Source organism: Anas platyrhynchos, chromosome 4 (genome assembly GCF_047663525.1).
Source record: "Anas platyrhynchos isolate ZD024472 breed Pekin duck chromosome 4, IASCAAS_PekinDuck_T2T, whole genome shotgun sequence".
Classification (NCBI taxonomy): Eukaryota; Metazoa; Chordata; class Aves; order Anseriformes; family Anatidae; genus Anas; species Anas platyrhynchos.
The window spans coordinates 21,290,797-21,314,755 of NC_092590.1; the positions used below are offsets into that span (position 1 = coordinate 21,290,797).

At 41.5% G+C, this 23,959-nt stretch overlaps 1 protein-coding gene across 3 annotated transcripts in view; it reads right to left on the reverse strand.

Annotated features, from left to right (window-relative positions):
- The window catches only part of MTUS1 (microtubule associated scaffold protein 1), a 112,522-nt gene that overhangs the window by 81,960 nt on the left and 6,603 nt on the right, over window positions 1–23,959 (reverse strand). For all 3 annotated transcript variants that reach the window (XM_038178203.2, XM_038178204.2, XM_038178205.2), the window contains exon 2: window positions 1,293–3,524. In XM_038178203.2, coding sequence (XP_038034131.1) covers window positions 1,293–3,347 — 2,055 coding nt within the window. In that variant the 5' untranslated portion in view covers window positions 3,348–3,524. The remainder of the gene's footprint in view (window positions 1–1,292; window positions 3,525–23,959) is intronic.

A 23,959-nucleotide genomic window follows, 5' to 3' on the forward strand; every position in this document is an offset into this window, starting at 1 on the left:
GCCATTTGACTGTATGACTGTACCTAATCTCAAGACGAATTCTTTACCAAGCATCTACACAAGTTAATGCACTAAAATGTTAGTTGTCACATACAACCCAAAACTTCCCAGCCACTATTACAGGTTTCCTGGCCTAGATCTTAAGGCTGGGCAGAGGAACATGTAAACCCTTTCACATTCAGGTGCCAAAAACTATCAATTCAGGACAAGTTTAAAACAACTGGTTTATAGGTTGTTTTCTCCTACCTCTACCTTTTATACAGAATTCTTATATATCATTAACTGTACCATACCCTGCCTAGGTTACATTGGGTAAAGAGATTTTTGCCAACCCAACCCCAAAGCTCTTCCTTTCTTTCCTACAATTCCTTTTCTTTGAAACCTCTTTCCAAGGTATTTGAAAGCAGCACATTGCTCCTGACAGGTAGCTGACTTGTCTGAAAATGTTTCCCAACCCGTCCTGCACACATACCTTCCGGCCAGGAAGTTCGCACCTTCCAGTTGGCCAACTGCCCGAAAAAAAGGCATCCACCTTCTGCATGAAGAGTGGATCCGGGCTACTCCAACTATTCTAATGAGTCCCATTATTACTCAAATAAACAAACTCCAAAATTATTCAAAGCAGACAGTGAAATTTAGAAGTTAAAAATGCTTCGCCAAATTGTTGGTCGTGGGGTTTTGTGTTACATGATGTTGTTAATATATGCAGACATTTCTATACGTAAATTTTAGAAGTATGTTTTAGAATTAAAATATGCTTTGAAAGAAAAAATATTACTGCAAACAGTAATTTATCTCTAAGATCTATCTAAAATTACAGTACCACTAGAATTATCTTGATAAAAGTTATATTAGAAGTTATATTTGTAGAAATCTTAAGAAGTAACACTACATGATTTTACTAGCTAGACTGTAATTTAGATGTGTGCTTTTACTAGAAATCTTACTGACAGCATTGCATTACTGAGACTTCATGTAAAGCTTTTTATACTATGGAAGAAGATGAAGGCTACAGACACTATAAAGCACCTAAAGTAAGCCACTTAATGGTCAAGTGCTTGCTGTTTAGATAGAAGTTCAGCAGTTTGTAAAAATTTGTATTTCTTCTCTCCTTTTAGCAGGAAGATATTCCAGCCCAGAAATCAATGTTACAACTGCTGTTGCAGACACAAAACCCATCCCTCAGTTCCCATTCAGCACTGTGCAATGCAGACCCCCCCCGCCTTCTATTTTTTTTTTTTTTTCCAAACGTACAAAACATATCATCAAATAATTGAATTTTAAAAGCTTACCACAGGAACAGAGCACAGGTCAAACGTTTCATTTGCCACATCTTTTAACAATGGTGCTTCTGGAAGAATTCCCATGTTGTCGTTTTGCTCCTTTTCACCTCCCATCAGGTGGATGTTTTCAGCAGAGGGCTGCATTAACAAGTTTGAACTTTCCATTTTATCGCTCCGCATCTCCTTGGAGCCCTCCACGCATGTTGGAAGCACGGCAGAGAGCGAGGAGCATGCTGAAGCCGTAGCGCCTGCCTTGCCAAGGTCTTCCGGGTTCTGCTTCAACACAGGTGTCTTTGAAGCCCTGTGGGAAGCGTTTCGGGGATGTGTTGTGGCGTGTACGACTTGGCTAGCGAAGAGGTGTTTGTTAAGATGTAGCTTATGGGGCTTATTCACAGGCAATTCCACTTTAGTATCTTTAGCGAGATCTATTTTCCTTTTCAGGACTTTTACAGAAGGGGACAATTGCCTTGGGGAAGCAGCTAGTGAGGATGAGGAGGTGGCTGACAGCTGGGGGGACTGAGGAGACTGTTTTAAGGGTGCAGCCTCTCTTGGCTGCAGCACAGGCCTAGACATAACCTTTGGCTTGACATTCTTGAAATTAGGTTTGGGAAAACTAACAATCTCAGACTTCCTCGCTTTGGTTATTGTTGACGCAACAGGAGACCTGCTTGATGTTTTTCCCGTAATTTGACCTGAATTAGCTTTAAGCAAAGGACTTCTGTTTTGTACTCCTATGAACACCTCATTTGGTCGCAGTTTAGTAGACTTGTCTCCAAGTTCTGCCACAGCTGGAACAGAAAAAGTTGTATTTTTTGATTTCTCCTTAGGAGTTGAAGTAAATAGAGCAGAATCTCTTTCATCAGCCAAAGGACTGAAGACCACAAAAGTTGCTTCACATTTCAGCTCAGGCAAAGCAGCCCTCTTTAGTTTTGGTACGCTGCAAGGTGTCGTTTCAGACACAGAAGGGGTGTTGTGCATATCTTGAAAAGCAGCATTTCCAGAGATGCTTTGTTCTTTGGTTAAGGGTTCACTGTTTTTCTTTGATACTTGTTCTCCATCACCGTTATCTACTGGTAAAAGGTGCTCCTTATTTACAGAACCATCCTTGCATGTTTCAGCAGTGGAATTCCCAATTTCAGCACATCCAGCAGTATTCTGCGAGGATTTTGCTTGCTGATCTTCGCATGTTTTAACACACGGATCTTGCGTACAAGCATCTATACATCCAGCAGCTAGTTTTCCAGATGGTGCTTCTGCTTCCTGTGATGCTCTGTCAACGTTGTTAGTGTTTTCTATGTAGTGTTCAACACCTACAGAGGCAGGACAAGGTACTTCAAGTTCAGAATAGACATCTGGGCTTCCTGAAGCCACTATCGTAAAGGAGAAATTCGGGATTTTTTCTGAGCTGATTGCACCAAGTTTCGCTCTTGTAAATACTTCATCAGAAGAGCGTTCACTCAGATGCACATCATCATTTTGATCAGTTTCCACAGTTCCACCTATAACGCTAGTAACATCCAATGTGCTCAGGTGGCAGCGTACCCTGTCTTTTATCACGGACTGCACGTTCTGCTCTGAAGCAGGAAGAGGTAATGCACAGTTTGAGTCAGACTGACTGTAAGGCACCAATTGTTCAAGACTCTGATCTTGCATTTCTGCCACAGCCACATTATCTTTCAAGAAGTTTGCCATTTCTTTCAAGTCACAGTTCAAAGGATACACACAGGTCTGCCCGGTCACAGAAGACTTGCATGCAGCATCTGTATCTCCCAAGAGACCTCCTGTGCAGTTATATTTACTAGGCATCATCTGTAGATGATGTGTGTCAATATGCTGCTGTTTTAAAAGAATACTTCCAAAGTCACTCTTATCTTCAAGAACAGTATCATCTTCATGCTTAGTTGCTATATTTTGGTCAGTTGAATTACCATGCAATTTGGTGGCACAATTGTTTGAGGAAGGTGTAGCTTTGTCACATGCGTAATTATTTCCATTTTCATCCCTTATAAGTAAGGAAGACTTCAAGCCATTCTTTGCTTTGTCATCTGACTTTTCAATATTCATTTTGAAGGATAAATTTTAAACTATTTTCATTTTATGCTTATTTAAGATCCCAGAGAATGCAGACTCTACTGAATATCGCAGAAAACAAAAGCTTTTCCCTGGATCATGTCAACTATCCAAAAAGATATTTAAAAAGCAGTTCCCTGCTTTCATACTTTCCAAGAGGATTCAAGAGTTCTAGAATTAAAAAGAAATAAAAAACTATTAGACAAACCAGAACTTTAAGACATTATACATTCTTATTACTTGTGACTTGATTCAAGTGCAGGCATTTTGACCAACTTGCTTTAGGAAGTTAGGCTTTTGCAATGACGATAACCATAAAAGTTTCATTTCTCCAGCCATTTCTCCTCCCGTGGGTGTAAAGCAACTTTTGAACTCTTTGGTCCTCTGCAATCAAGTGTGATTTTAGGGCTGCTTTCCTAGATTCTCAGCTTCTATACAAGCAAAGGAACAAGAAAGGTTAAGCTGTCCAGATACCATCTTCCTGCTGAGACACCAGATGTTCAAATGCCTGCTCATTTTTCCTTCTTCCAACAGCAAGTACCTAACAACAGGGCACGATTCCTCATAAAGCATGTAGTGTTTGGAAGCCAAAAGCTTACATAGGTTCAAAATAAGATTCTAGAGAGAAAAATCTGCCCAAACTGAGCACCAGACTGACTGAAGAACCTCTCGGTCACAAGTTGCAAGCAGCTTGGAGAACTCCAGGGAAGAATTGCTGTGCACTTAGCCTGTTCTTACACTCAGCATTTAGCACTGGTTACTGCTGGGGGCAGGACAGAGTTTGGCAAATCTTCAGTCTGACCAAGCACGGTCACATATACATGTGTTCTTATGTACAAATTTGCATGAAGATAGAAAATTAAGAGGGATCTAAACTGTAATAATGACAAAACGCTGCTGTGTAAGCATATGTTTAGAGCAGATACCAGAGAAGCAACACAGCAGCAACACTAAGAATCCTAGCGAAGAAAAGAGCTTCAGGGCTCATCCCTCTCATCCCTTGATGAGATGGTAGTGAGCAGTAACAAGCCCAATGTTTTTCTACTGTGTTGAAGGCCTTTCTCCCTGTATTTTGAAGAAGCATGCACAGCAGAAGCAACTCAAGGTCTTTATGGAGTTTTCCAAAGGTACCCGAGCTGAACTGAAGAAAAGACAAGGAGATTCCTAGTTAGCTCTAGGGTTACACCCCAGCACTACTGGAGTAGCCAACAGGTAGATGCACAGAGGACTTTCAGAGTCCCTGGAAAGGAATTTCCTATGTAGCAACAGCCTCCACCTTCAATAAAGAAGACACAAGACTAGCAAAGTGGAGGAACAATCCCAATGATGGCTCCTCTACAGTAAAGAAGAGCTGCATATCATCACCTAAAACCTTACAGAAAGGGAAAGAGATTTCCAGGGGAGAGCAGGGGGAAGGCTGATGTGGCAAAAAGAAAACAAGATTAAAGAAAAGCCCTTGCACCTGTAAGGACAAGTGCCTAGAAAGTGCTGAGACTGCATGTACCTACCAAAACCACAAGGCCAAAAAAGGAGACAGATTTGAGAGACGAAATACAAAGCACCCAAAGCAGTCCAATGAGCTCTGTAACATGAGTCCATATGAGAAGTCCCTAGCACCAGAAATGAGACCAGAGCACAGCTGAAAGGTAGGCAAGACAGTGCAGATGTGGAGCAGAAATTCAGATCAGTCAGGAAGAAGTGACTCTCTCAGAGCAACAGTGTCTAATGGTGAGGGACAGTTCACTGGATCCACAAGGGAACCAGGACGAAGACTCATTCATTGACAAAGGTCGTAAGGCAGCTTTTCCCAGCTGAAGAACAAGGAAATTAGGCAGGTGTTGAACATCTCCACACATCTGGAGTTCACTTTGCAGGGCCCACAAAGTCTTGAGTATAAAAGCAGCACTCTAGGTAAGTCTGTTCTAGATCTGCAGGAGGTTGTGTGCTCACAGCAGACCAAACACAGATGCGTCTAGCCCACCACCTTTTCTTTACATGGAACTTTTTACTTTCACTCTGAGACAGATACTTAAGGACTATAGAAGGGGGAAAACAAGCTACCAAAATAAGACAGCAGCCCTCTCTCTGCTTCCTTCCAACCCCATTTCCAAAACAAAAGGCACTGAAGATGAAATGCTGGACTAGACAGCTCCTGCTTAAACTCTCCTAGTTCCTTATGGCTGGTCTAGATCCTTTGCATACCCAGTATTATTCAGTCCCCACAGACGCATGAACAATTGTAGCACCCTTATTTTAATCCTCCATTATGAAACGTAAGACAGGTTCAAGAGTTCGTCCACAAAAGTCGTCCCTGGAGGCAGGACAAGAACCTCTCCTGAATATTTTTCCATTGATTTAAGTCAATCACAGAATCAACTTCTGTAAAATGCTTGCAAGCTTTGCTTTCACCGTTGTTTTGACACACAAACTAGTTTCTACTTGTTTGGAGACAAACCCATAACACACAATGCAGCTTGCTCACCTAGTCATGCAACAAGAAGTTGAGATTCCATTTTGCTTTCGCATTAGCTCAGGTACAAAGAGCATTCTCACCTCTCTCAAAAGCTTCTACACTACAGAAAATGGGGAACTCCACTATGCCAACTAGCAAGACTCAGGTCTCAAGAATTTAAAGAATGACATCTTAGCTTACCTTATGGATTGCTAAGACACCAACATTTGAAACACATGAGACGCAGCTATGTACACCTTGGTATAATCAATGCTTAAGAAGCTCCAAGAAAAATAAAAGCAGCTTTGAGACCAAATAGAAAAATCAATAAGTGAGTTTAAGTTGCATATACGTATGTGTACATGCACAGATAGCGTTCTGTTTGCTCAGTCCACCATTAACTACAACATATACAAATACATACTTCTGATTTAACTATTTCAAAGCTGATTCTCACTTCAGTAATCCATTAAATCAGCTTCAAATACTGCTTCGCATCCACATTTAGAGTCCAAAAGTGTCTTTCACAGAAAGTGAGACATTTCTAAGGCTTAACTAGAGCATATAACAATTTGTAACATAAGTTAACATTACTCCTCAAAAAACTTACATTCTGTAGCTCTGCAGGCAGGGTTCATATGTTCAAAACACATTCATCAGGCTTACAAGCTTCCTGGAGGCAAGAAGTTCTTTACATTTATGACCTGCTACACTAGGTCAAATGATGTTAACCACAGCCACTGCTTCCTCTATGAGTGGTCAGTAGCAAATAGGCAGACAAAATATTTGTCCTTCCCAAGAATATTCTTTCCCAGGAATACATTGGTCCTGACAAACTAATGGACTTAGGGAATTACCTGAACTAAATACTACTACTAAACTCATTTTGAGTTTATTTATCAAGCCTCTAGTTATTTCCCTTCCTCAACATACATGGAAGAGCTTGTGGGAATAGAAGCATTGCTGTGGAAAATAAGGGAAGGGAGCTTGGCAAGCAAATTCTAAAAAGACAAAAGACCAGCTGCCAGTGGCCCCAGATTCAGGAGAGGTACACTACAACATGCAGAACAGGGTTCAGAGCACGATTTTGCAGCTTCTACTGATCTACAAGGCTAGGGCAGTTTGCATGTGCACTGTAAAAGTAACAGGGGACAGACAGTGACTGGTTCAGTGCTGGGTAAATCGGAGCCAAAACCATAGCAATTAGTATAAATAAGTTAAGCTGCAAGTTTCCAAATTACTACAAGAATGCAAGTCAGCTTGCAGTACTCTCACAAGGCAATTAGGCTTTTCCTGGTGCTCCATCTGGAGCTGGGTGCTTTCAGCCACGTATTCCTAGCACTCATGCCAACCCAGCAGCTATGTTGGCATGTTCTGTACCACAGCGGGTGGGGGGGGAAGATCTGAAAGTCAAGGGTGCGCTCCTACGAGCAGGAAGGCAGGCTAGAAGTGTTCCCTGCGTAACCTGAGTTATTTCCCATCCTGATGAGTCTGGGTCTGTGCTAATTCATGCTATGAGGAAAGAGGATGTTAAGCTTCTGGAGCAACTTTACCCAAACATTTATAACATTACAAGTGCAACATGCTCCTAGAAATGAATTACAAGAAGTGCTCATCTGGTAGTATCACCACGTGCCTAAGAACTCACAATACCATCAGTGTTGGCACTAGAGCTAAGCAACTTCTTTATGCGTTAGTCAAAGTCATTTGAAAAATCAAGATCAATGTGAGACACTTGCCACGGTAAGCAGAAATAACGCACAAGTTCTGTTAGGCTGCCGTCTCTATTTCCAAGTTCAGGCTGTTGTTTGTAAGCAAGAAGAATCAGCCATTCCAATGGATCAATACAGCATCTTGGTAAGAGAATTTTGCATCCTTTAAAATAAAAATCAGAAATTGGGGATTATTAAAGTATGTTCTGGGAGAACTCTGCATTCAGAAGTGGAAGACTGGTCCAGTGACTTTTTTTAAAAGTAAAATAAATGCCTCTCGTACTTAGTTACCTAAAGACATAAAAAAAAAAAAAAAGAGTCTAAAACTGGGATCTAGCATTGGGGTATTTGGAAGTACAACTGCCTGACGAGGAAGTTCTGCACATTCACGCCTTTCCCTGGTGTTTAACAGCACCAGGCCAGGTGAAACTCGCGGAAGTAAGAGATAAGCACACACAAGCTGGTGACAAACCCTAGCTATAAAGGCAGCACAAGTAAGCAAATGTATTTCATTATTTGAGATTAAGCGCATGATCAAACAAAACCAAAGCCACCTATTTGAACATGCAGGTCAGAATCCCAGCAAACCTCTCACTTGGATATTCTGGGACTTTCCATTGCTGGGACTTAACCAGGCACTCATTCTTAGCTTCGTTAACAGTATTCATTGCTACAAGCAGCACAGGGATTTCAAACTGGGGTGCAATACATGACTGCAATACACGGTCTATTATATACTTATCTAGCACTAGCTTAGCAAATGCTACTAGGAACAAGGACTGTGCCTGGTTTTCCATGAGATCAGTATTCAGCCTGTCACTTTTGAAACTTGTAAAAATGACATTGTTATTACATCCCAGTTAAATTACAGTCACAAACTTTTCAATATGATTTTTTGGGTTTTTAATGTGTTTCCCCTCCAAGCCCCTCCAGCTTTATCAAAATTGGCATTTTTATCAGCAGCAACCTAAGTTCCTATACAAATAAGGATTGATTTTCAGGTTGAAATGAAAGCAGGGAGCTAAAACTCAAACAAGAAAATAGCACGTTTATTACAACACTTCCCGGGAAGGTCAAGGTTCAAGTCCTCCTTTTTGAGAGATCTGATTGAGCAGCAGAGCACAAACAGGACTGGGACCAGCCAAGCCTGATGCTCACTAACCCTGATCCAGCATTTGAGTTTTTGAACTGAATAGTAGTTACAAATATTGCTCACCTTGTCTGTTGCCTGGATTTCAGCTAAACTGATCTTTCCTCCATCGCTGCCATTGCAGAGGTGCATTTACCCAGAAGCACGCACACAGGGCACCAGAATACCTATTGCACCTTGGATTCTCACTACAACCTGGGGAGCGGGGAGGGAGGATGCAGCTGCTGGCCCAAACAAAAGAATCACCTCCAAGTATTAAGTCTACAAACCTGTGATTAAATAGAGACCGTCTGCTGCTGTCTCCTCTTGACTGAGGAATACAAGGCCTTCACAAAGCAGCACACAACCAAAATGGCAGAAGCACTCTGCGAGAGGCAGAACACCACACTACAAAGGTGGTGGCTCAAATGCCAGTCATAACTCTGGGGAAAAGAAAACAGTTCTTGTTTCCTACCAGTGAGCCACAACTTAGTCATGCGTGGCAAGTCAGAGCAGAGATGGCTTTAACCATTACCACTGAAATAACTCCTGCATTAGATATTTGCCTTCGCACTCAAGTTTTGATGCCAACAAATATACCACAACGTGCCAGGCAGCATACACTGAAACTACCTCAGGTTATATGTGGACTTGAAATTTTTCATATTCCTGAACTGTTTTATGAAGCATCTGTGCCCCTGGGTCTAGTGTGAGTACTACACGACATTTAGTGGAAATTATTGGTATTGTGGCAAGTAAAAAATTGTGTCCTTAGAATAAGGTAGTTGAGGCCACAGGGAGACTCAGCTGCTCCCATGCACGTGTCCTTTCAGATCTTCACCTAAACCAAGAGACAGTTCAGCAACCAGCTATATTTAACACCGACATACAATATGAACTAGTTTACTGAGCATTTGGAATACCTCCAACATAATCTGTAGTGAAGTAAGATACAGTAAGTCCAGCAGTATTATTTAGCTCTAGTGGATTATTCTGTGCAACAAATCTGTAACCCAATTAAGTACCTGAAAAAAGCAGGTCAACACATCCTCTAATGACCGAAAAAGTAGCATCCTTGTCACAATATCCTTTTGCAGTACAGATTATTAGTCAAGATGCTTAGGATTTCTCAAGTTAACCAGGTCAGAAGTTTAATCAGCTCACAGTTTTTGCAGACTCAAAGATGCCTACTACGCAGAAGTTGTCATTCAGTCAAGGAAGGCTACAGCCAGCCAGGAAAGAGTTTCCACTTCACTTATAAGAAATCCTATCACTGAATTAGGACTGTGCAGCAACAGCGTCACAGCAGAACTGAATTCTGAAGATTTTATTTACCAAATTAAAGAGCAAGTGTTCCTATGCATTTTTTCATACTCAAGGCTACTGATTACATACATGGGAACAAAATCTGCTAACACTTCAACAAATCGGTTAACAGAAATAATATTTTGTTAGCCAAATAGGAAACAGCTCCAACCCAATGACTGGAAGTCCTAAAGGTGCAGCAGCTGTTGAGGATTTTCAGCAAGTATTGCTGAATACTCTCTTAAACCACATACGTGTAAATCCTAACAACGTCACTGATATTTCACCTGCAGTGCTGCATAACTGACATCTGGACTAACTGAGCGAATCACAACCATTGTTCCAAATGTTGTAGTCTCAAGAGGGAGGAAAAAAAACACTATCATATTGTTTTTATATTCAAAAAATGCTATGTTTCCTACAAAGGAAACTGTTTCCCACAGTGAGATCAGTTCTGCTGCTTGAGTTTGTTTTTATATTTTATTCCTTTTTACATTTTTTTATTTGTTTATTTTTGGTCTCAGAACACTGAATCCAACAGGGACTGGCCCTGCAGAGCAAAAACATAGCCCTCTACCTCTGTAGCAGAAAAGCTACAAAAACAAAGATGCCGTGACAGTTCTATAGAGCTGCTTTGAGAAAACAGCTTGATTTACACAACTCTTAGGCCAGGGGGGACAACAATCAGTGCTCTCTGGAAAGCATGAACTCCCACATGCAGCTTCACCACAGCTGCCTGCAGCCTTGTGAGAGCTCAGGTTCCACTTGGCCCTCACAGGGGCAGGACCAGAGAGAAGGGGAAGCTGGGCACAAATTGCTTGCAAGACTGCCAGGATGGGGTTATTTGTCTGACCTGCATAATCTGGGCTGGACACAGATGTGCAGCCTGCCGCCCTGCTCTCTGCAGATGCCCTCAGCTCCAAGGAATGGGCTCCACTTGAGCATGGAGCAGCAGCGCTTCTCTGGAGGGTTCTGCATCCACTGGGCAACAGTGGGACTCGATGCTACAGCCTAGAAAATGTCCCATCAGTCCCTGTGTGACTGCTCAGGAATGCTGCAGTCTAGCAATGAATCATAATTTCTTCATTAAAATGCAAGAGGTGCAAACCCATTACTTTAACTTTAAGCAACTTGTTTCAAGGATAAGCGTTAAGATCAAATCCAAATGCTTTTTATAGCTTCTACAGTACAGCCAAACCTCTACACCAGCACTTTCAGATAGCTGAAACACTATTTCAACTTCAAACTACTAACCTCACAAACAATTCTCCCTGCTTAGCTGACTTGGCAGCTTCCCAAAAGAGCAAAGATAAAAGCAGGTCCCACAAGAGTAAATACACAACAAGATCTCTACAAGCACCCTGGAAATACAGCTTCATGTGGCCCAGAATATTAGCTTTCATTTCATTTTAAGACTGACCAAAATCAATGCAAGGGGCAGTGACAGAAGCGTTACACACCTGGTGCCACATCCATACCTGCTGTTCCCAAGTGAGCTTCAGCTCCTGCTACGGCTGTCCCTTGAGCTGAGGAGTGCAGAGGATGCTCCACATGCTGGGAAAGTACTGCTGCTGGGCTACAGAGGTAAAAAGCTGCACCCTACTTTTATTATAAAATTAGGTCATAACTCTGCAATAACTGACAGACTTTTTTTTCTTGCAAGGACTGATCACACATTAGACATGCTATCCTCCATCAAGTGATTCACTCACACACATGGATAGGCTCTCTGAAGCCTCTAGGACTTGGTGCCATGAAAAAACTACCCAGCCTACAACACAGCTCACCTCACATTTAACCCTTTAGGCTTTGACTTCACCAGTTTTATAAGCCCGACAGAGGAAAACGTGAATTACATATGAACAAGAATAGCGGTGTGATTATTTAAGGGACACTGGTCTGTCACGGTATGTTTTAAGTGATCATTCTGCCATCACACATCCAGTTGCATAGCAGAAGCCTATAAAATACTATTTCTTGGGCTAAACTACATTTAGACAGGTAAACCTGAATTTAGAAAATAACTAGGAGAACATAAAAATAAAGGGATCTTCCATTACTACCATGAGGAAAAAAAATTAAGTCATTTTAGTGGGAAGAAATACTGCAATTTCTACAGATTCTGCCTAAGGTCAGGCAATACAAACTTTCAAGTTAAATGATTTATTTTCCTATAGTTAAAGTTTAAATCTCCCCCTGCTCAAAACTGTAGAGAGCATGTACAGGATGTACAGCTTCACTAGGTGCAAACTTCTCCAAAGCTGTGCTTTCCGGGCTGCTCCTTCAAGGACATCCTTCGCTAGGAGGGCAACAGAGACAGAACATTATTTCTGGATTTATATTGGTCACTGACCTACATTATTTAATTCTGGGAAGTCAAATGAGGAAAAGGAACGGCGGCAAATGGCAGCTGCTGGGTCAACCAGTCGCTTGACAGGACAAAGTCATGAAACCATCATTCACCTCAGCAGTAAGTCAGAAACGCCGGCATTTCACACAGCAAGCACTGCACCACTCTGTAACGCAGGTGGAGAACTCCACAGGGGGCTAACACAAATAAATGCACTAAAGCAACTTCATACAACTGATCTTACTTCAGCACGTAGATGAGAAACTGCTTCCTGCATTTCAGCTCAAAGACACAAGAAAATAATTCTCATATTTAAACTTTTCATAGCAGGCTTCTGTGCAAATGAGGAATGAAGACTGCTGAATAACAAACCACCAAAATTGCTTCGGTGCTGATACAAAAGTGAACTGAACTGTCCTGTGAACTGTGACCAACTTTTTTCCCCAAAAAAATAATTGCAGTGAGTTTAAATTTGCAGGACAGAATTATTTGATCTGTGGGCATCAAGTTCAAAGCATGTTAAGAACATTGCAGATTCTAGATTTCCTTCTAGAAATCCACCAATTTACAGTAAACAAACAAGGATTTTATGTCCAGCTCAGCTTCCTGAAGTAATCTGATAAATGAAATCCCAAAATGCTGGGTAATCCTAAACTGAAATGAGTTGCCTAGACAGGGTGGGAAAAATAAAAATAAAAGTAGAAAAACCCCAACCTACAGACACACACCCAGTGCTGAGTAATCCAAGAAAATAAAGAAATAGAGAAATTACGAAGCTTCTCCTGGTAGGAAAGCACATGGGCCTAATTGCCAAATGCTGAGGGAAAAAAAGGTTGAGCTGAACACAACGTACAGGAAGCACTTACACAAGATTTCCATTTGCTGGTGCTCCCATTTTTATTTATCTAATTTCAGAAAACATTCGAGCTCTCTGTCCCTCCTACACCAGGTCTTGAGACCGAACAGAAGAGAGTTTCCACCTTGCCTTTTTTTTCCTTCAAACACACCGTCGGGTTTCTCTGTTCCGTGGGCCAAGTCAAACATACCAGAGGTGTTTGCACAAATCCCTGGGTTGTATACTGCTCACAAATGTCAACTGCAAGCAATTAATGCTGCGTGAGGAGCTTTCTCCAGAGGAAGCCGCCTCACAAGAAGCAGGGATAGAAGGGACTGGCATGTAGAATGCTGGCAGTTAATTTTCTGGAAAGTTCATCAACATCCACGACTTCGGAGTTGCACAACATGTACTATTTGGTAGTCAGACCTATCACTGTTCAGAAGATTTCTGAATAGTTGAGGGACACCAGTCTGTCCAAACAGATACAAGATGGCGCCGGACGCCATGGCTGCCCTGGCCTGGATTTGTTGTACCCACAGAGAAGCTCCCACTCGAAACCATGTAGGCCACAAGCAAGGGGGCCCTGGGACTGGGACAACTTTACGGAGAAGGCCAAAGCTCAGTTGGTACTGTAGGCCAAGTGCTCAAATTAGTTCTGCTTCTCTCATCTTCCATATCACAGACTGCCGGGGCACTGCATTTCTGACTGTATAGAATGGTCTTTAAATAAAACCCAAACACCTACAGTTGGTCTCTGACTTTTCTTGAAGCAAAAAGCAGAGAGGTCTAAATTCTCAACTAACCACATGACAGGTAAACAGCTTCTACTGAGGTATGCACACAGGTCTAAAAATCAAGTTGTCAGCAAGTCAGACAACTCTTCACACTGATAAATATTGTTAGCCCAAGTCCTTTGACCACTTTTTCACAAATCACTAGAGAACAGCAGATGAGGAAGGCAGCAGAAAAACACACATTTTCATAACATTAAACTGTACTAAAACCTCTTGAACTATTTCACACAATCTGTGTCAGTTATTTTGCACAGAATGGACTGAACACAAGGCACAGCACTAGCCCACTGGGCTTACTTAAACAAGCCTGCATCAGTTTCCACATGCAGAAGAAAAAAAAACGAACAAACCTCGCTGTTCAGGTTTATTTATATGTCAGGTGCTTGCATGTTTGTTCATAAAACCACACACTAGAAAAAATGTATTTTAAACGCTGTTTGACAAAACAATCACAAGTCTAATCACAGCCACAGCTTTAGTGCAGTAACACACTGGAGCTTAGTGTTAGGATAACTTGATGAATCAGATGCCTATCTCTGTCTTATTCTTTGATACAAAGGGTAGCTCATTTGTATTCCACAAGGAGAACATACCAGTTCTGGTAACAGAATTATGAAATCCTAGTTCTTTAAATAACACCAACTACATGTCCTAAGCATATATATGTTGGGTTAAGCATCCAATATAAAATACATACGCAAATCAACAGTTAGATCAGCGAATAACTCAAATCCCTCACCAACTACAGGAGAAGAACTTCAATCCTGAGCAAACAATGTAATAAAGTCAAAGTCAGGCTGTGATATCCAAAATTAGAGCATCAGCAACCACAAGCATCAACACCTCACTGTGCAGGAGTCCACATTTGTGGAGTCCACAGCCTGGAGAGATTCACCTTGCTTGTCCCCAAAAGGTCAATGCATTCAAAATATTCACTACGGGGCAGGAAACCAAATGCCAACTTAGAGAACATTCCTGGGGTCTTGCCACCAGACCTCTCTCAAAGGGAGGCTGCCAAGTTTTACGCATCTCATGTTACACGAGCCACAAGATGTGACAACCCTCTCATGCCATCCCACCTCTCTGCCAAGATGCACAGAGCCAGCTGGGGGCCAGCAGAGCCAGCAGGCACAGGAAGAACCACCCCAGCAGCCTGGAACAGCTGAAGAAATGCAGCTGCAGGAATAAGAGCTGCAAGCTCAGGTGCAGCAGTAACAGCTACAAGGACTGCAACAGCAAAAGGGGAGAAAGGCTGGGGAGGACCCCAACCTAGACTCTCCTGACTGCAGGCTTTCACACCAGCCCTCCCCATGAGGCACACAAGCCCTGACAAGTTCACAAACACACAGCCTTAAAAACCTATGGATGCCTGAAAAGAAATATGGGGAGAAAAAAAAAAAAAATCACAGATTTCAGTTTCTATCCAATCTAGTCTGTCAGTTTATACTGTCCTACTTTATTGTACCACCACTGGAAAATCTACGCTGCCATCTACAAACTAGTTCATTGAGTAGTTTCTTTACTTGTGCCCTAGGAGTTGGCTCAAGCCTTACCAAAGCTTTAGTCAGCACAGGAAGAAAAAGATCCTGCCTGTAAAAGGTACTTGAATAAGAGTTCTTATCCAAAGCAGAACTGCAGGGAAGACTTTTAAAATACCAACTAGAAAAAAAAAAAAAAAGAAAAAAAAAAAGCATAAGAGGTGCATGAGAGTCACAAGATCACTTTCTGCTTAATAGCTAGCATATTCAGAAAGAAACAAGATGTCAATGCTGTCATGATTATTTAGAAAGAATATATACAGAGAAATACCAGCCTCTAGCTCTTTCTCCAGACAGGAGGTGTTTGCAGACTATCAGATACTTTTGAGTGGCAGAAACAACTTCCTACACAGCACACAGCTCAGCAGCTGTACTGATGCAAACACAAATCACCTGCTCTCACCAGCTAAAACCTCACTGGCAAAGCACAGCCAGTTTACAGCTGAAAGTCAGGAAGCCCAGGCTGCAGGACAGAGGAGGAGGGCACATTTGCTTTTCAGGCACCTGGATGCAGTATCACAGCTTGATCTGAGGTTTGGAAAGGCACAAGATATGCAAGGATCATGAAATTGCATTTGTTCCCCTGGCTCAAAGCCCATTGCTGGGCACCAGCCAGCACTGTGTGATCACTTCAGATCCCATGCTCATTTAGACTATGATAAAGGTCTAAATGGGAAAGGGAACTCACAGTCCTAAGCACCCACTGGCCCCATGAAGCTGCACTCCTTCCCTCCATTTGCTGAGGAAAAGACAAGTTGGGAAACTAATGGAAAGCAGCACATTAGTTACCTGTGATAATGGCTTAGTCAGCTGTGATAATGGTTTCTCCTTTTCAGTTTAAAAAATATGCCTGCTCAGACACAGAGGGGTGTAGAGCAGAGTTCACAGCAGTTTCACTGTCCCCAGTTGGTTAAATGTTTAAACAGATCCAACTTACACTCCTCCAGACCTGCTGGTTGGAGATGTCAGCCCACAGGGCTACAGCTTAACCCTTGCTGGTGCTGCTGGACACCTGATTCTGGTCACAGTTTCCACTGTTTTAGACTAATCCTCACACTTCTCACCTTAGTGCAAAGATGAAAATATTTTATATATATATATTTAAAAAAAAAAGTAACCACAAATATTAAGAAAAGTATTGTTACTAGTCCTACTCCATCCACATCAGCGGGAAGCCAGAGGTAAAGATGTGAGGGGCAGAAATACAGGCATGAAACTAGAAATCTATAATTATTTTAGAATTTGAATTGTGGACACTGGAAATAACATTTTAAAAAGAAAATAGTAGACAACCCAAGAAATTGTGAATTTAAAATATTATTTGTTGCATTACAACCTTGCAAAAGCTGCCTCTAGAATAGAAATAGAATAGATAAAAATAGCAGGAATTTCTGTGAACAGAGACCTATATCCAGACCCAACTCCCACATCCAGTCCTTCTACCTGTGTATCTGTTTCAGGAAGAAATGTTAAACTAAAATAAAGCAAACAACAACAACAAAACATGCACAACACAGCAGAGCTAGAAGTACAGGCAAAGCTGTGGCTACCTGTTCATGTGACCCAAATCACCTGAATCACCAGGGGACAACAGTACCAAGACAGCCCACTGGCATCCAAATTGAGGCTTTTTAAGCAGTCCACAGCTTGCCTGTGCCTGATACTGGGTCTGTTCCCAAGTGCTGGGTACTCGTTTGTAGGTTAGTTAGTCATACTTAGAGTCCAGCTCCATTAAAACACCATTTATTACAGTTTGATAATACATTCAAATCAGTAACTTGGTTAGCTGAATATGTAAATACCTTGTGGAACACTTCATTTCCTATTTTTCCCCCCTTCTAGGTATAGGTCCCCCCTCCTACAGAGAAGCTGCCTAGATTTCCTTTACCACCTTTCAAGGTTTGATTGATCTTTCCTTCTATTTATAAATCAAAACACTGATAGCTCCCATTTCAGGACCTTAATTTAGCTAAAGATAGCAACAGACGGGGGAAAAAATGCTTTAACGTGACAAAGATCACAGATCAAAGATCACCGCAGATACTGAGAATAAAAATAATAATAAAAAAAAAGTCCCTAAGTGGAGCCCTATTATCTCAGGCTCTCCATTTTATGAACTGCAACTTGATGGTTCTTCCCAAACTTCCACAGAAAATGGCACATTTTACTAGTTTTGCCAACACATCAGCCCCAGCCTTCCAGGAAATAATGTGTCAGCAACATATGGAAACCACTTGCAGGGTTTTTTTTGGCATTTCTAACTTAGCCTGGCATGTTTTTAGCATTAATTGTGGAAGCCACTAATACTTCTGTTTTAGCTCTTAAATTTAAAACACCGGGGGAACATTGAAACCAATGACAGTATGTGGTTGTCATTTGGTGTAACTTACCAAACCTCCCTCACAAGGATTATCAGCTCCTAAATAATTCTTGTACTTTCTGAAGTCGTATGTCTAAATCTAGTCCAGAGCGAACATTTTAGTTACAAGTCATCTTATTATCCACTGTGTAGTAAACAAGAAAGAGTAAGAGCCATATACAAATGTATGCTCTTGCATTTAACGAACAAGCAATTTCTTATAAGCCACCCAAATAAATCTGGGAAGTTATTGAGAATACAGTAGCATCTCATACAAAGGCACGGGGGTAGAAAAGAATCAGCACAAACTTCTCACCAAAGTCAAGGCCCAAACATTTTAAAAAGAGATGAGTTGAGGCCGAGATTAGTCACCACAAGCTCTCCTCAGTGCCATACGCCAGAAGACAAGTAAACAGCAAGACCAAGGGGGGAAAAAATTAAAATCAAACATAATAAAACACAGAAACTGGACTATATCGAGCTCTCTCATGAGATGTCAGCTTTCAAAGCTCAGTTCAGTCATGCAGCAATAATAGGCTCCAGCTAAAGAATTTCCCTTGGACTCTGCCAGCAGCGCATCAAAGCTCACCATGTGCTAGCCATTCGTCGTATGAGTAGATCTGATGAGGACTTCACAGGTGGCATTCGCAAAGACATATTCTCTGTAATGGTTCAGATCGTATTTATGGCTAGGGATGAGAGCTCTGTCCAGCGAAGTAAGCAGTCAGTTTGCCTGGCCATGCCTGGAACAAAAGGAAGCCGGCCTTGCCGAACTTCCCTTTCTGTTACTTGGTAACTTCTGGAGAGCCTGGGCAGCCACTGCACCAGGAAACCCTGCCACAGGTGGCTGGAGGGGCAAGAACAGCTTTAAACCCAAGAAACCTGAAGGTCAAAAAACCTACCTGTATGATTGTAACATCGTGTTATTTCAATTTAAAATAGTTAAAGTTAAAAATAATTTAACTTTAAACCAGCACCAGGGTGAGGAAACCTGTGCTCCAAGTCTCCAGGAGAAAGGCACGCAGGTGTTTCCCCACATTGTCCTTTCACCATGCACCACGAGTCACAGCAAACACCTACCCTGGGAGACAATTTTACATTAAATAGCCTGCAGAGCAGCTTGGACAAATGTAGTTTTAGCCTACTTGAAGATAGCCCAAGGAAAGAACAGTCATTTGGAAAAGCCATGTCACAACATGTCAAGCAATTATTCATTTTTCCCCTAGAGAAATAACACCTCTCCCTCACCTGTTTCAAGCGACACAAACTGCAGCCTCTTCTTGTCTGCTACAGGCACAGAAAGAAGCAGACGATACTTCCAAAAAGCCAAGCTGGAAACTTCCCTCCAATCCATTTAACCACATCATACCTTTACCCTAGAAGTCCATAATTTGCTTTTATACCTCCATACTGTAGCTTTTCCAGTTAATTCAGCATCACAGGAAAAGAAGAAAAAAGCTAAGTACACTAGCTATGTAAAATGTTGGGTTTTTATGTAAAATAAGATAGTTTCAGCCTCTGAAATATTTCTTTCCTCGGGGTATAAAAGAATTGCAATAAGCAAACAAATAGAGTTTACCAAAGTCAATTTAAATGTGAAATTATGACAGCTGTATTAAAAAAAAAGCCTCTACTATAACATATTCATCATTCAAATTAAGGCATCCAAGTAGCATGAGCTGCCAACATTTTAAACAGACAAGCTACTGGCTTTGGGCACACCGAGTTGACGAGTTAAGCATTTCAGAAGAATTTCTCTTTGTGAACAAGAAGCGGGGTTTTCTCCGTGTATATTTAAATCGTTCAATTCCGTGACTAGGTTTGCAAGGCATAGAAAATGAAAACTATTTGAAGCCTCATACGAGGTCACAAAACTAAAGAAAACAAAAAAAACAGCCTCTAATACTTCTGAAATTTTCAGTTTTCTACTCGTTTAACTAGAATAATAGTAATAAGTTGCTTAACAGCTCATACACAAACAAGATAATAAATATGCCGGATAACTAACAATTTCAATATGTCAATATGATTTATTTTTTTTTTTGCTTTTTGCTTTTAAAGCTCAATTTCCTAAGTTCAACCCCAATTCCATTCAGAAGTCGATACTGCATCCAAATCTAGATGGAAGTTGGGTTTGGTAAGAACTGAACTTACATATGTGACTGAGATGACACAGACAGGAATTGTTACAAGTAACTTCCTGAAATACAAAGAAAAAAACCTAAGATATACAAAATGTAATGTGTGTACTCTTGACAATATGTAAGTATTACAGTAAGTGATGCAATCATAATAGGATGGTTTGGGTTGGAAGGGACCTTAAAGCCCACCCAGTTCCAGGCCCTTGCCATGGGCAAGGACACCTCCCACCAGAACAGGTTGCCCAAAGCCACATCCAGCCTGTCCCTGAGAACTGCCAGGGATGGGGCATCCACAGTGGACCATCCTTAAAAGATGGTCATCCTTAAAAGATCATAATTTAACTCTTTCCCCAACAAAAAAATACATGAAAATCCTTATACTATCACCACAGCATTTAGCAGATACTGACTGAATGAAATGCCTACTCTCAGAGCAGCAAACAAGCATTCTTTAGGCTAACCTATGCTCCTAGATAACAATCTCTACCTATGAGCTCTATAGCATTAAAATGCTTTCAGGTGTCAAAGTGATTTGGCAAATCCAAGCCTTTTTCTGTTTTTGGAAGAACCCTGCAAAAGTTAGCTGGACAGCAACATGCTTCAGACTCCATCTGACAGAGCACACAACAGCTCCACTACATTACTGGTGGAAGAAAAGAATATTGGAAAAGCCAAGAAAACAACACAGAAATCAGAATGAACTAGAGCAATAAACCACTGAGTGGGACATCCAGTTGGGAAAAGATCCCATGAGCACTACAGGCACTCTCCATTCAGTTTTCCAGGGTGGTAAATCCTGCAGTTGCTCAGCTGGCATAGATGACAGAGCAGGATACTAGGATAAATGTAACCCTAAAACAACCATGTGCTACCACCAACCCCAAAATAACCACTTGAAGCTTGCACCTCCAGGCCATTCCTCCCTTGCTACAGTGAGCTGGCCATCTCCTCAACATTACCTGACCCTCCTGGATCACTGCTCAAAGACATCATTACCACTTGTTCATGACATTAAGGGTCTCTTTGAAAAGACAGGGCATTCAGATGGAGCTGCTCTTTGAGGTATGTACCCTCTCAGCCCTGAGCTGTGTGCAGATGTTCCTCTTTTATCAGCCTCCCTTCACTAACAAGAATGGCCCTCATGAGGACTAACACACTTTCACTCTACTTAGCTATAGTTCAAACACCTTCAGGCAGAAAAGGCATCACTGACCACTACATTCCCTCAAGTTTTCTTATTTCGTGGCCAAAATACAGATTATCACTTTATTATGTACTTGTAGAGCACTCAGAAGTAAATTCTGTATTCTTTCTCTAGCCTGATCGGGCCTTCTCCTCTGAACCACCATCAAATGATGTGAAGGAAGAAGCTGATCACTCGGAAGCACATCTGCCTTCCCCTCATGGGATAGCAAGTGAAACAGCTATTTAAGTATATTTTTATTTATGTGTTACTTCTGTGCTCGCCATTTGCGGTACTTCTCTTTTCTTTGGGATATGCAAACACGAGGTCAAGCACTTACCTGTAATGGTAGCCCAGAGTACTTTGTTTCTGTGCTCGAAACACAAAATACCCCACAACTCCACAACTTAATCAGGGTAGAACAAAACACTAGCTGTCTAGGAACCTTACGTATTTGTTTTATAGGCTTGAAGTTAAGGGATTTGTGATGATTTTAGAGTTCTTAGAGTGTCAGGTTTCGCATCTCTGCATGTTGAGAAACTCACGTACTTGTTTAACCTGCACATGAGAACTGTGAAGCAGAGCAAGATGAGGACATGGAGTTGTCTCTGCCCCACCAGCCTTATCTCAGCATGCCTTGTACGCTGCATCACTCCCTCAAGTACAGAGAGCATCCCGTCACCAACGTAGCGTGGCTGCGACCAGGCTGCTAATAGAAAATACTCAGAATGCTTGGCAGAAAACCGGGGTTTGCATCATCTGGCATGACAGTCAGGAAAAGCTCCCGGGAGGGGGATGCTTTTAGCAGAGTTCTCAGTAAACGTGAGGTCAGAATAAAAGCAGATTAGAGACACAGTCCCGGGGTCAAAGCCCCTGCTTCTCTTCCAGGGATAGGCAACACAGTCCTCTGGGCTAAGGTAAAGAGCATTGGAAACCAACTTCAGTGCAATTGCTTTTGGCTTGTCCCTTCAACTTTTTCCATTTCAAGCCTTAAGTACCAAGATTCCCAAATTAAGTTTGAGCTCTACGCTTATCAAACCCTTGCTTCGCCCTGGCATTCCAGTCCAAACAAGGTAATTTTATATTTTGTTCTCTTTAACACATTACCCAGGTTTCAAAGGGTTTTAAATTGCTACATACAGATTGGTATCTTTCAGGATTATGCTTGCTAGAGTCCACACTAGCTTATTTTTTCCTGGATTTAGATTTACGGTCCATTGCTTTTATTTAACCTAAAGAGTTCGGTATAAAGTTCTGATACCATCTGCAAGAATTCCCTTCCCCTCAACTAAATAGGAAAAATCGAGTCAATTGTCCCCTTTTAGGATATCCTTGTCCAGGATTAGCCTTAAATTATAGTCTTTGAAGTTACCAGATCACTGCACTACTGCACTATTGAGCAATTCTTATTTTTTTTGGCCACACTGGGAACGGTTTGTGTCTCAGGATTAGGCACACGCTGTTCTACTTAAGTGGCAACATGCCAAATCCGTTTAAATATTTAAACATTAACCTCACAGTTACTAGTTTGTTTAAAAAAAAAAAAAAACAGGCAGCCATTATTCCAGAGAGATTAAATTCATTCTCCAGCCAGCATCCCGAGTGCAAAGGCCATTTTGCCACTCTCTGAAAATGATTTCTGGAAGAGCCGAAGAGTATGGAAAAGTTATTGGAGTATTTGTAACTGCTTCACTGACAGACTTCAGCCTTCTTTTCTTTTGAAGTGTAGATACACAGTATGTGACATTTTCCTCTCTGGCTCTCTCTGTTAATCTCCTGCATTTAAAAAAAAATCTACTGTTTGGCATTAGGAAAGTTGAGAAGTTTTGAAGAATTCCACAGGCATCTTTTCTTTTGCTTATCCTACACCAAAAACCAGATAGCAGACAGAAGTAAGCAGCACTCTGCACGGCTAGATGTCAAACAAAGCAAATATTTAAAATCTCCCCATAATGAAAAAAATAAAACAGTGCAAGGACTCAAACACCCCCTTCCAAAAATATGATAAAATAAAATAATAAAAGCAAAACAAAAACATGCAAGACAACCCACCACAACACTGACCTCATATCTAAGTTTAAGAAGCAGCTACCAAACAGCTAACACCTGAATAAACAAGGACAGTGTTGCTATTTACCCTCTGTAATAAGTTGTATGATTACCCAGTTATTCAATGTTATTCTGAGGCCAAATATATATATATGTTTTGACCTCTAAAATTTCTCTGAAATGCACAGCTAGATAACAATTGGAATAAACACAAATATGATTTTTTTTTTTTTTTACGATTAGGTCAAAAGATCAGCAAAAGACAAGCAGGGAAGAAGCCATCAGGCTTATTTTGGAAGTGCTTTGCAAACCTCCTTCTGCTATCTGGAGACCATGGTCTGGAGACCATTAGACCTGGAGAGAGAAGCCTGCTGTTCAGAGGTGTCTCACATTCGAGAAGCATAAACCTAGCTTTACACAAAGCCACTGGCTGGCAAAACAAAACAGCTCTCAAGAGCATATTGCAACTTATATACATATTTTTCCTTAGAAACCTTGTTCCCTGCAATTTTTTCACAGGACCCAAGCTGTAGGCTGCCCCTCTGCAGGAAGCTGGCGTTCGCCGTGCTGTTTATAAATAAGCAGGCAGCTCCTACGAGTAGCTTCGCTCTGCCATAAATGCGATATAAACAAGCTCTAAATATAACTCCTGTGGGTACTATGGAACGACCTCTACAGCACCAGCCTGCTTTTATCAATGATACACATCCCATTATAGATCAGAGGACAAGAAGAGCAAGCCCAGAGCCCACCACA